General features: G+C 35.2%; 2 protein-coding genes across 2 annotated transcripts in view; one reads left to right on the forward strand and one right to left on the reverse strand.

Moving 5' to 3' along the window:
- LOC307016992 (heterogeneous nuclear ribonucleoprotein Q-like) overlaps positions 1-18,539 on the forward strand; it is a 144,781-nt gene that overhangs the window by 118,783 nt on the left and 7,459 nt on the right. The gene's annotated exons all lie outside the window — the stretch shown is intronic.
- Positions 87-16,537, reverse strand: LOC307017000 (cytochrome c oxidase subunit 7A2, mitochondrial-like). The gene is made up of 4 exons (XM_079646417.1): positions 16,400-16,537; positions 15,394-15,480; positions 1,604-1,688; positions 87-335 (listed from the first exon to the last, which is right to left on the reverse strand). The coding sequence occupies exons 1-4, from the start codon at positions 16,415-16,417 to the stop codon at positions 280-282; spliced, it is 246 nt and encodes an 81-aa protein (XP_079502543.1). The 5' UTR covers positions 16,418-16,537; the 3' UTR covers positions 87-279.

Raw genomic sequence — 18,539 nt, forward strand, 5'->3', positions numbered from 1 at the left:
GAGGAAAACTCCCAAAACGCATTCCCAACTCTTTAAAATACAGTATTTGAATGAACAAAGCGATCGGGGAAAGAAGACGCGACATGTTTTGGTCATGAGAGGCGTTGTTTATTGATCCTCAGGACCTCAGAGAGTGCAAGAAATAAATATTGATCCCATGAGCATGAAACACATTCTCCGTCATAACGGGAAACACCGGAACGTACAGATTTATTACACAATATAGAGCGGCCGGCGTATATCTGTTTAAATTTGAAATGAAGTAAACATGGAGTGGAGTCAGGCTTTCTTCGGGCACGCCCACTTCACCAGCTCGTACACAACATACCCACTTCCTGCAAAACAAAGGAGATTCAAGTTATAGATTTGATGTCCAGGTCAAACAGATGATGGTTATAGAGAAACGGCACACACTCTGCAACTGAAAATATTCATATTATTCAATTAATATTCTTTTTTGAAAGAGGGATTGGTTGCTCCATTTTATAAATATAAAAAAATATTAATACAATTATTAATACAAAGATAAGTTTAAACAAATAATCTGCCATACAAATGAATAATAAAAAATATGCATGTACTTCTATAAACATAATAATTAAAAACAGATAATAGAAAAATCCATAATTAAACGGTTAAAATACCAAAAAGCTTGGAACTAGAACGAAAAACATCAACACTTTCACTAACTACGTTGATATTGTAGTGCTGACCCGTAACGACCGGGTTCATACACTTTTTCACCAACGAGTTTCAAGGACTTCTCCAGGACCTTTACCTAACTTTCCATGACCAAAAACATGACTCTCAGCGTACCACTGAAAATGGTTTATTTTAACATGGAACAGGAAAATAAGGTTTTTATATGAAACAAATCAAATAGCTTACTAGCTTCACGCTAAAGCCACTCAAATCTCTCACCAGCGAAACACCTCGTCAGTGAAATGCCACTTTAAGTTTCATTACTATACGATACAGTATTTATCATTATAGTATAACTATTTTTGCGATTAGATAAAATATAAATTATATTTGTTGCAACTTTAGTTACATTTCCATGACTTTTCCAGGGCCTGGAATTTGCATTTTGAATTTCCATGACTTTTCCAGGTTTGTAATGACCGTAGAACCGTGTAATAAGTAAACATCAGTGGTGTGGATTTGATGTCTAAGCAGGCTAAGTGAGAGCTCTGCACAGTTCAGTGAAATGTTATTGAAATGGCAAAATGGAGTAGAAACACACGGCCGTAAAACATCACCTGCATAATTATACACGGCTTCTCTGCAGCGCACATCCAACACACAACGTGCAGCTTTCTTACGCTACACACAACCACTTTGTTTTCCATTTGGTGCTAAATACAAAATATAGAAGTGTGCATGTTGTTTATTTGTTATTCTCTGAGCAGTGCAAGAATGAAGGTCTAGAAAAAGCTACACCTATGGGTAGAAACTACATTTTGTGTCATTAGTCTGCCTTAATATCTCCAGTTTTGAGAGTTGTCTACCTCACGAGCTCAGCCTCGAGATAAATAATGAGCGTCTGATTCTGCAGGAACAGAATGTGGGGAACTTTTTAAAGTAGAAGGAGACGTTTCCTCACCCAGGACGGTGAGGCCCATGGTGGCTCTGTAGAGCAGAGTGTCGCCGACACCGCCTTTTAAATGAATCGGCATCCCGTCGTTCTCCTGCAGAGACAAACATCAAATACACACCGTTAGATCTGCAAAAACACTAAGTGAAATACTTCAGATACACACTGTTAGATCTGCTAAAACACTAAGTGAAATACTTCAGATACACACTGTTAGATCTGCTAAAACACTTAGTGAAATACTTCAGATACACACTGTTAGATCTGCTAAAACACTAAGTGAAATACTTCAGATACACACTGTTAGATCTGCTAAAACACTTAGTGAAATACTTCAGATACACGCTGTTAGATCTGCTAAAACACTAAGTGAAATACTTCAGATACACACTGTTAGATCTGCTAAAACACTGAGTGAAATACTTCAGATACACACTGTTAGATCTGCTAAAACACTAAGTGAAATACTTCAGATACACACTGTTAGATCTGCTAAAACACTAAGTGAAATACTTCAGATACACACTGTTAGATCTGCTAAAACACTAAGTGAAATACTTCAGATACACACTGTTAGATCTGCTAAAACACTAAGTGAAATACTTCAGATACACACTGTTAGATCTGCTAAAACACTAAGTGAAATACTTCAGATACACACTGTTAGATCTGCTAAAACACTTAGTGAAATACTTCAGATACACGCTGTTAGATCTGCTAAAACACTAAGTGAAATACTTCAGATACACACTGTTAGATCTGCTAAAACACTAAGTGAAATACTTCAGATACACACTGTTAGATCTGCTAAAACACTAAGTGAAATACTTCAGATACACACTGTTAGATCTGCTAAAACACTAAGTGAAATACTTCAGATACACACTGTTAGATCTGCTAAAACACTAAGTGAAATACTTCAGATACACACTGTTAGATCTGCTAAAACACTAAGTGAAATACTTCAGATACACACTGTTAGATCTGCTAAAACACTAAGTGAAATACTTCAGATACACACTGTTAGATCTGCTAAAACACTAAGTGAAATACTTCAGATACACACTGTTAGATCTGCTAAAACACTAAGTGAAATACTTCAGATACACACTGTTAGATCTGCTAAAACACTAAGTGAAATACTTCAGATACACACTGTTAGATCTGCTAAAACACTAAGTGAAATACTTCAGATACACACTGTTAGATCTGCTAAAACACTAAGTGAAATACTTCAGATACACACTGTTAGATCTGCTAAAACACTAAGTGAAATACTTCAGATACACACTGTTAGATCTGCTAAAACACTAAGTGAAATACTTCAGATACACGCTGTTAGATCTGCTAAAACACTTAGTGAAATACTTCAGATACACACTGTTAGATCTGCTAAAACACTGAGTGAAATACTTCAGATACACACTGTCAGATCTGCTAAAACACTAAGTGAAATACTTCAGATACACACTGTTAGATCTGCTAAAACACTAAGTGAAATACTTCAGATACACACCGTTAGATCTGCTAAAACACTAAGTGAAATACTTCAGATACACACTGTTAGATCTGCTAAAACACTAAGTGAAATACTTCAGATACACACTGTTAGATCTGCTAAAACACTGAGTGAAATACTTCAGATACACACTGTTAGATCTGCTAAAACACTTAGTGAAATACTTCAGATACACACTGTTAGATCTGCTAAAACACTAAGTGAAATACTTCAGATACACACTGTTAGATCTGCTAAAACACTAAGTGAAATACTTCAGATACACACTGTTAGATCTGCTAAAACACTAAGTGAAATACTTCAGATACACACTGTTAGATCTGCTAAAACACTAAGTGAAATACTTCAGATACACACTGTTAGATCTGCTAAAACACTAAGTGAAATACTTCAGATACACACTGTTAGATCTGCTAAAACACTAAGTGAAATACTTCAGATACACGCTGTTAGATCTGCTAAAACACTTAGTGAAATACTTCAGATACACACTGTTAGATCTGCTAAAACACTGAGTGAAATACTTCAGATACACACTGTCAGATCTGCTAAAACACTAAGTGAAATACTTCAGATACACACTGTTAGATCTGCTAAAACACTGAGTGAAATACTTCAGATACACACTGTTAGATCTGCTAAAACACTAAGTGAAATACTTCAGATACACACTGTTAGATCTGCTAAAACACTGAGTGAAATACTTCAGATACACACTGTTAGATCTGCTAAAACACTGAGTGAAATACTTCAGATACACACTGTTAGATCTGCTAAAACACTAAGTGAAATACTTCAGATACACACTGTTAGATCTGCTAAAACACTGAGTGAAATACTTCAGATACACACTGTTAGATCTGCTAAAACACTAAGTGAAATACTTCAGATACACACTGTCAGATCTGCTAAAACACTAAGTGAAATACTTCAGATACACACTGTTAGATCTGCTAAAACACTAAGTGAAATACTTCAGATACACACTGTTAGATCTGCTAAAACACTAAGTGAAATACTTCAGATACACACTGTTAGATCTGCTAAAACACTAAGTGAAATACTTCAGATACACGCTGTTAGATCTGCTAAAACACTTAGTGAAATACTTCAGATACACACTGTTAGATCTGCTAAAACACTGAGTGAAATACTTCAGATACACACTGTCAGATCTGCTAAAACACTAAGTGAAATACTTCAGATACACACTGTTAGATCTGCTAAAACACTAAGTGAAATACTTCAGATACACGCTGTTAGATCTGCTAAAACACTGAGTGAAATACTTCAGATACACGCTGTTAGATCTGCTAAAACACTAAGTGAAATACTTCAGATACACACTGTTAGATCTGCTAAAACACTGAGTGAAATACTTCAGATACACGCTGTTAGATCTGCTAAAACACTAAGTGAAATACTTCAGATACACACTGTTAGATCTGCTAAAACACTAAGTGAAATACTTCAGATACACACTGTTAGATCTGCTAAAACACTGAGTGAAATACTTCAGATACACACTGTTAGATCTGCTAAAACACTAAGTGAAATACTTCAGATACACACTGTTAGATCTGCTAAAACACTAAGTGAAATACTTCAGATACACACTGTTAGATCTGCTAAAACACTAAGTGAAATACTTCAGATACACACTGTTAGATCTGCTAAAACACTAAGTGAAATACTTCAGATACACACTGTTAGATCTGCTAAAACACTAAGTGAAATACTTCAGATACACACTGTTAGATCTGCTAAAACACTAAGTGAAATACTTCAGATACACACTGTTAGATCTGCTAAAACACTAAGTGAAATACTTCAGATACACACTGTTAGATCTGCTAAAACACTAAGTGAAATACTTCAGATACACGCTGTTAGATCTGCTAAAACACTAAGTGAAATACTTCAGATACACACTGTTAGATCTGCTAAAACACTAAGTGAAATACTTCAGATACACACTGTTAGATCTGTTAAAACACTAAGTGAAATACTTCAGATACACACTGTTAGATCTGCTAAAACACTAAGTGAAATACTTCAGATACACGCTGTTAGATCTGCTAAAACACTAAGTGAAATACTTCAGATACACACTGTTAGATCTGCTAAAACACTAAGTGAAATACTTCAGATACACGCTGTTAGATCTGCTAAAACACTAAGTGAAATACTTCAGATACACACTGTTAGATCTGCTAAAACACTAAGTGAAATACTTCAGATACACACTGTTAGATCTGCTAAAACACTAAGTGAAATACTTCAGATACACACTGTTAGATCTGCTAAAACACTAAGTGAAATACTTCAGATACACACTGTTAGATCTGCTAAAACACTAAGTGAAATACTTCAGATACACACTGTTAGATCTGCTAAAACACTAAGTGAAATACTTCAGATACACACTGTTAGATCTGCTAAAACACTAAGTGAAATACTTCAGATACACACTGTTAGATCTGCTAAAACACTAAGTGAAATACTTCAGATACACACTGTTAGATCTGCTAAAACACTAAGTGAAATACTTCAGATACACACTGTTAGATCTGCTAAAACACTTAGTGAAATACTTCAGATACACACTGTTAGATCTGCTAAAACACTAAGTGAAATACTTCAGATACACGCTGTTAGATCTGCTAAAACACTAAGTGAAATACTTCAGATACACACTGTTAGATCTGCTAAAACACTAAGTGAAATACTTCAGATACACACTGTTAGATCTGCTAAAACACTAAGTGAAATACTTCAGATACACGCTGTTAGATCTGCTAAAACACTAAGTGAAATACTTCAGATACACACTGTTAGATCTGCTAAAACACTAAGTGAAATACTTCAGATACACACTGTTAGATCTGCTAAAACACTAAGTGAAATACTTCAGATACACACTGTTAGATCTGCTAAAACACTAAGTGAAATACTTCAGATACACACTGTTAGATCTGCTAAAACACTAAGTGAAATACTTCAGATACACACTGTTAGATCTGCTAAAACACTAAGTGAAATACTTCAGATACACACTGTTAGATCTGCTAAAACACTAAGTGAAATACTTCAGATACACACTGTTAGATCTGCTAAAACACTAAGTGAAATACTTCAGATACACACTGTTAGATCTGCTAAAACACTAAGTGAAATACTTCAGATACACACTGTTAGATCTGCTAAAACACTAAGTGAAATACTTCAGATACACACTGTTAGATCTGCTAAAACACTAAGTGAAATACTTCAGATACACACTGTTAGATCTGCTAAAACACTAAGTGAAATACTTCAGATACACACTGTTAGATCTGCTAAAACACTAAGTGAAATACTTCAGATACACACTGTTAGATCTGCTAAAACACTAAGTGAAATACTTCAGATACACACTGTTAGATCTGCTAAAACACTAAGTGAAATACTTCAGATACACACTGTTAGATCTGCTAAAACACTAAGTGAAATACTTCAGATACACACTGTTAGATCTGCTAAAACACTAAGTGAAATACTTCAGATACACACTGTTAGATCTGCTAAAACACTGAGTGAAATACTTCAGATACACACTGTTAGATCTGCTAAAACACTAAGTGAAATACTTCAGATACACGCTGTTAGATCTGCTAAAACACTAAGTGAAATACTTCAGATACACACTGTTAGATCTGCTAAAACACTAAGTGAAATACTTCAGATACACACTGTTAGATCTGCTAAAACACTTAGTGAAATACTTCAGATACACGCTGTTAGATCTGCTAAAACACTAAGTGAAATACTTCAGATACACACTGTTAGATCTGCTAAAACACTAAGTGAAATACTTCAGATACACACTGTTAGATCTGCTAAAACACTGAGTGAAATACTTCAGATACACACTGTTAGATCTGCTAAAACACTAAGTGAAATACTTCAGATACACACTGTTAGATCTGCTAAAACACTAAGTGAAATACTTCAGATACACACTGTTAGATCTGCTAAAACACTAAGTGAAATACTTCAGATACACACTGTTAGATCTGCTAAAACACTAAGTGAAATACTTCAAATACACACTGTTAGATCTGCTAAAACACTAAGTGAAATACTTCAGATACACACTGTTAGATCTGCTAAAACACTAAGTGAAATACTTCAGATACACACTGTTAGATCTGCTAAAACACTAAGTGAAATACTTCAGATACACACTGTTAGATCTGCTAAAACACTAAGTGAAATACTTCAGATACACACTGTTAGATCTGCTAAAACACTAAGTGAAATACTTCAGATACACACTGTTAGATCTGCTAAAACACTAAGTGAAATACTTCAGATACACACTGTTAGATCTGCTAAAACACTAAGTGAAATACTTCAGATACACACTGTTAGATCTGCTAAAACACTAAGTGAAATACTTCAGATACACACTGTTAGATCTGCTAAAACACTAAGTGAAATACTTCAGATACACGCTGTTAGATCTGCTAAAACACTTAGTGAAATACTTCAGATACACACTGTTAGATCTGCTAAAACACTGAGTGAAATACTTCAGATACACACTGTCAGATCTGCTAAAACACTAAGTGAAATACTTCAGATACACACTGTTAGATCTGCTAAAACACTAAGTGAAATACTTCAGATACACACCGTTAGATCTGCTAAAACACTAAGTGAAATACTTCAGATACACACTGTTAGATCTGCTAAAACACTAAGTGAAATACTTCAGATACACACTGTTAGATCTGCTAAAACACTGAGTGAAATACTTCAGATACACACTGTTAGATCTGCTAAAACACTTAGTGAAATACTTCAGATACACACTGTTAGATCTGCTAAAACACTAAGTGAAATACTTCAGATACACACTGTTAGATCTGCTAAAACACTAAGTGAAATACTTCAGATACACACTGTTAGATCTGCTAAAACACTAAGTGAAATACTTCAGATACACACTGTTAGATCTGCTAAAACACTAAGTGAAATACTTCAGATACACACTGTTAGATCTGCTAAAACACTAAGTGAAATACTTCAGATACACACTGTTAGATCTGCTAAAACACTAAGTGAAATACTTCAGATACACGCTGTTAGATCTGCTAAAACACTTAGTGAAATACTTCAGATACACACTGTTAGATCTGCTAAAACACTGAGTGAAATACTTCAGATACACACTGTCAGATCTGCTAAAACACTAAGTGAAATACTTCAGATACACACTGTTAGATCTGCTAAAACACTGAGTGAAATACTTCAGATACACACTGTTAGATCTGCTAAAACACTAAGTGAAATACTTCAGATACACACTGTTAGATCTGCTAAAACACTGAGTGAAATACTTCAGATACACACTGTTAGATCTGCTAAAACACTGAGTGAAATACTTCAGATACACACTGTTAGATCTGCTAAAACACTAAGTGAAATACTTCAGATACACACTGTTAGATCTGCTAAAACACTGAGTGAAATACTTCAGATACACACTGTTAGATCTGCTAAAACACTAAGTGAAATACTTCAGATACACACTGTCAGATCTGCTAAAACACTAAGTGAAATACTTCAGATACACACTGTTAGATCTGCTAAAACACTAAGTGAAATACTTCAGATACACACTGTTAGATCTGCTAAAACACTAAGTGAAATACTTCAGATACACACTGTTAGATCTGCTAAAACACTAAGTGAAATACTTCAGATACACGCTGTTAGATCTGCTAAAACACTTAGTGAAATACTTCAGATACACACTGTTAGATCTGCTAAAACACTGAGTGAAATACTTCAGATACACACTGTCAGATCTGCTAAAACACTAAGTGAAATACTTCAGATACACACTGTTAGATCTGCTAAAACACTAAGTGAAATACTTCAGATACACGCTGTTAGATCTGCTAAAACACTGAGTGAAATACTTCAGATACACGCTGTTAGATCTGCTAAAACACTAAGTGAAATACTTCAGATACACACTGTTAGATCTGCTAAAACACTGAGTGAAATACTTCAGATACACGCTGTTAGATCTGCTAAAACACTAAGTGAAATACTTCAGATACACACTGTTAGATCTGCTAAAACACTAAGTGAAATACTTCAGATACACACTGTTAGATCTGCTAAAACACTGAGTGAAATACTTCAGATACACACTGTTAGATCTGCTAAAACACTAAGTGAAATACTTCAGATACACACTGTTAGATCTGCTAAAACACTAAGTGAAATACTTCAGATACACACTGTTAGATCTGCTAAAACACTAAGTGAAATACTTCAGATACACACTGTTAGATCTGCTAAAACACTAAGTGAAATACTTCAGATACACACTGTTAGATCTGCTAAAACACTAAGTGAAATACTTCAGATACACACTGTTAGATCTGCTAAAACACTAAGTGAAATACTTCAGATACACACTGTTAGATCTGCTAAAACACTAAGTGAAATACTTCAGATACACACTGTTAGATCTGCTAAAACACTAAGTGAAATACTTCAGATACACACTGTTAGATCTGCTAAAACACTAAGTGAAATACTTCAGATACACGCTGTTAGATCTGCTAAAACACTAAGTGAAATACTTCAGATACACACTGTTAGATCTGCTAAAACACTAAGTGAAATACTTCAGATACACACTGTTAGATCTGCTAAAACACTAAGTGAAATACTTCAGATACACACTGTTAGATCTGCTAAAACACTAAGTGAAATACTTCAGATACACACTGTTAGATCTGCTAAAACACTAAGTGAAATACTTCAGATACACGCTGTTAGATCTGCTAAAACACTAAGTGAAATACTTCAGATACACACTGTTAGATCTGCTAAAACACTAAGTGAAATACTTCAGATACACACTGTTAGATCTGTTAAAACACTAAGTGAAATACTTCAGATACACACTGTTAGATCTGCTAAAACACTAAGTGAAATACTTCAGATACACGCTGTTAGATCTGCTAAAACACTAAGTGAAATACTTCAGATACACACTGTTAGATCTGCTAAAACACTAAGTGAAATACTTCAGATACACGCTGTTAGATCTGCTAAAACACTAAGTGAAATACTTCAGATACACACTGTTAGATCTGCTAAAACACTAAGTGAAATACTTCAGATACACACTGTTAGATCTGCTAAAACACTAAGTGAAATACTTCAGATACACACTGTTAGATCTGCTAAAACACTAAGTGAAATACTTCAGATACACACTGTTAGATCTGCTAAAACACTAAGTGAAATACTTCAGATACACACTGTTAGATCTGCTAAAACACTAAGTGAAATACTTCAGATACACACTGTTAGATCTGCTAAAACACTAAGTGAAATACTTCAGATACACACTGTTAGATCTGCTAAAACACTAAGTGAAATACTTCAGATACACACTGTTAGATCTGCTAAAACACTAAGTGAAATACTTCAGATACACACTGTTAGATCTGCTAAAACACTTAGTGAAATACTTCAGATACACACTGTTAGATCTGCTAAAACACTAAGTGAAATACTTCAGATACACGCTGTTAGATCTGCTAAAACACTAAGTGAAATACTTCAGATACACACTGTTAGATCTGCTAAAACACTAAGTGAAATACTTCAGATACACACTGTTAGATCTGCTAAAACACTAAGTGAAATACTTCAGATACACACTGTTAGATCTGCTAAAACACTAAGTGAAATACTTCAGATACACACTGTTAGATCTGCTAAAACACTAAGTGAAATACTTCAGATACACACTGTTAGATCTGCTAAAACACTAAGTGAAATACTTCAGATACACACTGTTAGATCTGCTAAAACACTAAGTGAAATACTTCAGATACACACTGTTAGATCTGCTAAAACACTAAGTGAAATACTTCAGATACACACTGTTAGATCTGCTAAAACACTAAGTGAAATACTTCAGATACACACTGTTAGATCTGCTAAAACACTAAGTGAAATACTTCAGATACACACTGTTAGATCTGCTAAAACACTAAGTGAAATACTTCAGATACACACTGTTAGATCTGCTAAAACACTTAGTGAAATACTTCAGATACACACTGTTAGATCTGCTAAAACACTAAGTGAAATACTTCAGATACACGCTGTTAGATCTGCTAAAACACTAAGTGAAATACTTCAGATACACACTGTTAGATCTGCTAAAACACTAAGTGAAATACTTCAGATACACACTGTTAGATCTGCTAAAACACTAAGTGAAATACTTCAGATACACACTGTTAGATCTGCTAAAACACTAAGTGAAATACTTCAGATACACACTGTTAGATCTGCTAAAACACTAAGTGAAATACTTCAGATACACACTGTTAGATCTGCTAAAACACTAAGTGAAATACTTCAGATACACACTGTTAGATCTGCTAAAACACTAAGTGAAATACTTCAGATACACACTGTTAGATCTGCTAAAACACTAAGTGAAATACTTCAGATACACACTGTTAGATCTGCTAAAACACTAAGTGAAATACTTCAGATACACACTGTTAGATCTGCTAAAACACTAAGTGAAATACTTCAGATACACACTGTTAGATCTGCTAAAACACTAAGTGAAATACTTCAGATACACACTGTTAGATCTGCTAAAACACTAAGTGAAATACTTCAGATACACACTGTTAGATCTGCTAAAACACTAAGTGAAATACTTCAGATACACACTGTTAGATCTGCTAAAACACTAAGTGAAATACTTCAGATACACACTGTTAGATCTGCTAAAACACTAAGTGAAATACTTCAGATACACACTGTTAGATCTGCTAAAACACTAAGTGAAATACTTCAGATACACACTGTTAGATCTGCTAAAACACTAAGTGAAATACTTCAGATACACACTGTTAGATCTGCTAAAACACTAAGTGAAATACTTCAGATACACACTGTTAGATCTGCTAAAACACTAAGTGAAATACTTCAGATACACACTGTTAGATCTGCTAAAACACTAAGTGAAATACTTCAGATACACACTGTTAGATCTGCTAAAACACTGAGTGAAATACTTCAGATACACACTGTTAGATCTGCTAAAACACTAAGTGAAATACTTCAGATACACACTGTTAGATCTGCTAAAACACTAAGTGAAATACTTCAGATACACACTGTTAGATCTGCTAAAACACTAAGTGAAATACTTCAGATACACACTGTTAGATCTGCTAAAACACTGAGTGAAATACTTCAGATACACACTGTTAGATCTGCTAAAACACTAAGTGAAATACTTCAGATACACACTGTTAGATCTGCTAAAACACTGAGTGAAATACTTCAGATACACACTGTTAGATCTGCTAAAACACTGAGTGAAATACTTCAGATACACACTGTTAGATCTGCTAAAACACTAAGTGAAATACTTCAGATACACACTGTTAGATCTGCTAAAACACTAAGTGAAATACTTCAGATACACACTGTTAGATCTACTAAAACACTAAGTGAAATACTTCAGATACACGCTGTTAGATCTGCTAAAACACTGAGTGAAATACTTCAGATACACACTGTTAGATCTACTAAAACACTGAGTGAAATACTTCAAATTCACCCCAAAAATTAAAGATAAATAAAGAACGTAAAAGCTGTTTGAGCCATGCTTTTCTTATTTCAGATTTTTTGAAAATCAGTTTTATGGAGAAGGTGAGCATTTAGTCAGAATACATCAGACACCAAATTGACTGGAACATCCACAAAAGATTGACTTTGAGTCAGATTCATGTTTTTCTTCAAGATTAAACATTTCAGGTGTATATCAGTATGTAGTGTCTCTATTTTAAAGAGTCCTCTCCTGCTGATGTTCAGGTGTATATCAGTATGTAGTGTCTCTACTTTAAAGAGTCCTCTCCTGCTGATGTTCATGTGTATATCAGTATGTAGTGTCTCTACTTTAAAGAGTCCTCTCCTGCTGATGTTCAGGTGTATATCAGTATGTAGTGTCTCTACTTTAAAGAGTCCTCTCCTGCTGATGTTCAGGTTTATATCAGTATGTAGTGTCTCTACTTTAAAGAGTCCTCTCCTGCTGGTGTTCAGGTGTATATCAGTATGTAGTGTCTCTACTTTAAAGAGTCCTCTCCTGCTGATGTTCAGGTGTATATCAGTATGTAGTGTCTCTACTTTAAAGAGTCCTCTCCTGCTGATGTTCAGGTGTATATCAGTATGTAGTGTCTCTACTTTAAAGAGTCCTCTCCTGCTGGTGTTCAGGTGTATATCAGTATGTAGTGTCTCTACTTTAAAGAGTCCTCTCCTGCTGGTGTTCAGGTGTATATCAGTATGTAGTGTCTCTACTTTAAAGAGTCCTCTCCTGCTGATGTTCAGGTGTATATCAGTATGTAGTGTCTCTACTTTAAAGAGTCCTCTCCTGCTGATGTTCAGGTGTATATCAGTATGTAGTGTCTCTACTTAAAAGAGTCCTCTCCTGCTGATGTTCAGGTGTATATCAGTATGTAGTGTCTCTACTTTAAAGAGTCCTCTCCTGCTGATGTTCAGGTGTATATCAGTATGTAGTGTCTCTACTTTAAAGAGTCCTCTCCTGCTGATGTTCAGGTCTATATCAGTATGTAGTGTCCCTACTTTAAAGAGTCCTCTCCTTCTGATGTTCAGGTGTATATCAGTATGTAGTGTCTCTACTTTAAAGAGTCCTCTCCTGCTGATGTTCAGGTCTATATCAGTCTGTAGGGTCTCTACTTTAAAGAGTCCTCTCCTGCTGATGTTCAGGTCTATATCAGTCTGTAGGGTCTCTACTTTAAAGAGTCCTCTCCTGTTGATGTTCAGGTGTATATCAGTATGTAGAGTCTCTACTTTAAAGAGTCCTCTCCTGCTGATGTTCAGGTGTATATCAGTATGTAGTGTCTCTACTTTAAACCTGAAACACAGCATTAGAAAAACACAAAAAACATCCAAATTATGTTTTGATCATTCCTAGAAATGTGTTTTTGTACTCATGTGTGTCGTATGTAATTTATTATAGATGCTACAGCACTCAAACACGGACTGATCTTTTAAAAAGATATGAAATTAAATTAAAAAGGTCACAAAAAAGCTGTTCGTGCTGGGTTCAATCTTTGCAGGTGTAATAACAATATTGAAGCATTAGAGAATAAAAACCAGCCATAAAACTAATTTGTTTAAAGTACAAGACACTTTGAAAGCTGCTTAAAATCATCAATATAATATTCTTTATCACACAACACTGAAGTGAAAATGATTACTAATAATCCTAATAGGCACTACCACACATGCAGATTTAGTGAAACATTCTGTTAGATTTACGTAACTTATCTTTGGAGCTAAAATGATTTCAGGGCTTCAGGAGAAGAACCACTGCTTAAGAGATGAAAAACAAACTCTAATTTCTCATTCAGAGGAGACGACAGGAAGCGTTAAAACCACTTCCTGTCCACATGAACACACAACAAGGCTTTCAATTGTCTGCATTGATGTAGGGTTGTTTATACTTCCTAGGTTTGATACAGGCTACAAGAAAAAGAACAATAATGCTAATTGAACTTAAACAAAACACTTCGACAGTCACAAAATGTGGTTCTTCATATCAGAAAACTACTGTTAATTAATATCAAAACAGAAATGGCTTACTAGTTTAGACAGCAAGAACCATAACTACTAAACAAAATGAAATGTATTACAGTTAACCTCACACAGATCATCACATAAAAACTGTAAAGCCAGTGAGTCTCCACTTCCATGAGGGGATAGAGGAAGTAAAAATACAACATTGAAAAGGTTCCAGTAGAAACAGGAAGAACTTTACACATATACCAACACAGTAAAACATGGTCTGGTGAAGTGGTTAAATGTGTCTGGGAGAGGATTAGGGCCACATGTGAACAAACATTTCACATCTGAGCAAAGGTGGTTTGAGATGTGAAAAAAAAAGTCTGAATTCTGCATTAAAGAAGTCTGAATTTGAAAAGTTTAAATTCTGTATTTAAGAAATCTGAAGTCTGAATTTGAAAAGTTTAAATTCTGTATTTAAGAAGTCTGAATTCTTTATTTAAGAAGTCTGAATTCTGACTTTAATCTCAGAGTTTTTCCAAAGAGAAACTCCATTTATTTGTACTTTTGGTTTAATGCCAACAGATGTTTCTCATGCGGGCCTAACCCTCCTCCCTGGATGTGCCCCGATGCAGGGTCTGTGTACCTGGAACATCTTCTGTTTCTGGGGGACCTGGTTCTCCAGCCGGCGCCCGGAGCTGCTGAAGGTCCTCCGAGCAACGCGCTGCAGTGCCTGGAAACACCAGGAGCAGGAAGAGTAGTTACAAACAGGAAGAGTAGTTACAAACAGGAAAAGTCGTTACACACAGTAAGAGGGGTCACAAACAGGAAGAACAGTTACAGCCAGGAAGAGTCATTACAGCCAGGATGAGTCATTACAGCCAGGATGAGTCATTACAGCCAGGAAGAGTCATTACAGCCAGGATGAGTCATTACAGCCTGGATGAGTCATTACAGCCAGGAAGAGTCATTACAGCCTGGAAGAGTCGTTACAAACCGCAGGACACAGACGAACACACTGAATAGGCTTTATTAAATAATGTTCACATTCAATCAAATCTCATTCATTCCTGTGAGCATGGTCAAATGGAGACCACAGCACAAGGTGACCCTAACCCTACCCCGTGCAGACTGGATGACCCTACCCCGTGCCGACTGGAGTCCAACCCAGCACATTGACTACAAGGTCTTTGAAGATCTGGCAGCGTTCACTAAACACCAAACTAGTTGTTTTAGTGGCCAAATATACAGCAATGTTCAGATCAATTATTTTAAATAAAAGCTGATTGGGTTATTGTATTAATATCCTTCTTTAAGCATCTGTTACATAGTTTATTTGAAGCTGTCTTTTCACACTAAAATGGTCTCATCATCGATAATAATGGGTATAATATATATATATATATATATATATATATATATATATATATATATATATATATATATATATATATATATATTATGTAAAGCTCGTAAAGCTACAGCGGAAGCTAAGCTAATGCTAGCTCCTATTCCTTACGTTTCTTTGACCTCTAGATCAGTTTTAGTCTTAATTTAGCCGCCTCACTAACTCTCACACTGGATGTCTGCCTTATCAATTTATATATAATCCCACAAAGAAAACAAAGACTTTAAATAGAGAACAAACTTACAAATATGTGTCTGTTCATCTTTATTTCCGTCTGCAGTTGCCTCTCTTTCTATCAAGGACACGAGCAAATTACTTCCGCTTTTAGATCCGCGTTCTTCTTCAACGTGGAAATTAACGGCAGGCTTTATATATGCTGCGCGCTCTGCTGCCCCCCTCAGTCTTTAAGTGGAACTACACCTTAAATACAGTAGATACAGTGGATGGTAGACAGACAGACAGACAGACAGACAGACAGACAGACAGACAGACAGACAGACAGACAGACAGACAGACATAAATAAATAATACACAATATAAAATAATCTGGATACATTAGGATGTTCTATAGGAGCTACAAGAGCAAAATATCAAAAATAGTAATCACTACAATACACAATATTTAATTTTATTTCACTGTATATTTAATTTTACATTCTGTGTTTGGATATATTATTCTTGTATCATGTAGACTCCTGCATTTACTTGGTCACTTACAACATCCCCTGCATTATTTTTTGTATAGTTTACTTATGCATTACTTGCACATTGGTCTGCAACATAATATGCACTATTTTCATTGCCATTTCTTCACTGTAGATAGCTACTGTGCTTATGACAATAATGCCTTTGAATCTAAAAATACTGCAGCAACAGAAAAATAGACTTATGCTACAGGAGAAGAAACATGTATGCATATGATAGTATTTACATTCGTGATTCTGATCTCCCACCTATTGTACAAAACCATATGTAAAACGGAGCAGCCCGTGAGAAGCGGCCCAGGAAACCCCGTACGTACAGTGGAACAGCAGAGATCGCGTCGTTACGTCTTCGCCATTTTCTTTCACCGGGAGTAAAGAACCTGAAAAAGCTCCGGGGATTTTATTTACCTTTTATTACCTGGAGCTCCTTCATCACGGCGGATCCGCATCGTGCAGGCTAGATCAGCGTGGTGAGTACAACCCGCAGAGGAACTATTTACCTGTGAAACATGCTGTGTTTTGTTGCTAAGTTACCTGCTAGAAAACATGGCAGTTAGCTTAGCATGGCTAGCCGGCATTTTGAAAACCAACAGGCCTGTTTTGACCAACGGTTAAATAAGTGTGTGTGAAAATAGGGGTCAACAAATAACAAATGCATTGAATAATGAAGGTTTCAGAAGCTTTTTTATCACCCTGATTCTGGTCCGGTAAGCCTGAGGCCTGTTGGTAACTAAGAGGCGTGCTGGATGTAATTCAGTGTAATGTAAAATGATAATTAGTGGATTATTATTATACTATTAGTGGGAAGCTAGGGTTAAATATGGAAGCCCATTTCCGCCATTGTGCAAAAAACGGTATCATGTGAGTTGTTATTATGACTTTCTATCTCTTGAATTCGACATACAGTAAGTCATTATTACAGTAAATCAAAATAATGAGATTAATAAGTCATATGAGATTGTATATCGAAAAAAATGACTTGCATGGTATATTTTTTTCTTATATTTCAATTTGTGTCAATGGCGAAAAAAGGGGTTGAACAAATAATCAGAATTTACAAATACAAGGGATTGCTTTGCTGTAAGTGGTGCATACAAAGACAGACATCTAGTAAAACATGTTATGTATAAAAGCTTTTTTAAAAAACTATTTTAAGACAATATTTACACCAAATATAATTATGTGAGAAACTGGGTACAGTAAAATATGACAAATACGATATTCTAAGTGGAGGGCTGTGCTGATTTAAACAGGGGTAGTGCGGAGCAGAAATGTGCACAATGTGTCTTATAAATGGGGGGAAAGGGTTCAAAGAACAACCAATGCATTAAATAATTCAGTCAGACAGAGGTGGAAGAAGTACGGTAATCAGATCTTGTACTTTATTGTTATTATTTTGTTTATCTTTCACGGTCAACATTTATTTAACTTTTTAAATTCAGTTTTATTTTTTTGTGTTTTTGTACTCTTTATTTTCACATTATGTGGGCTTACATGCTGCTGTGATTAAAAAAAATTCCCAATTTGGGATCAATAAAGTATATCTTATCAATTGGTATAAATATGATATAAATAGATGTGTTTATAAAACGAAAAATAGGGGTTAATTAAACAACAAATGCATGTTTGTGACATGCAATGTAGAATGTATATATATATTTTTTATTTCTGTTATGGAAG

This window comes from Notothenia rossii (assembly GCF_949606895.1).
Source record: "Notothenia rossii genome assembly, chromosome: 8".
In the NCBI taxonomy this organism is placed as follows: Eukaryota; Metazoa; Chordata; class Actinopteri; order Perciformes; family Nototheniidae; genus Notothenia; species Notothenia rossii.

Excerpts from the sequence above, each read along its gene's own strand:
- LOC307017000 (XM_079646417.1), bottom strand. Across the intron at positions 1,689-15,393 it reads AGAAACAGAAGATGTTCCAG|GAGAACGACGGGATGCCGAT; the intron begins GTACACAGACCC and ends TTGTCTCTGCAG. Across the intron at positions 336-1,603 it reads CATGGGCCTCACCGTCCTGG|GAAGTGGGTATGTTGTGTAC; the intron begins GTGAGGAAACGT and ends TTTGTTTTGCAG.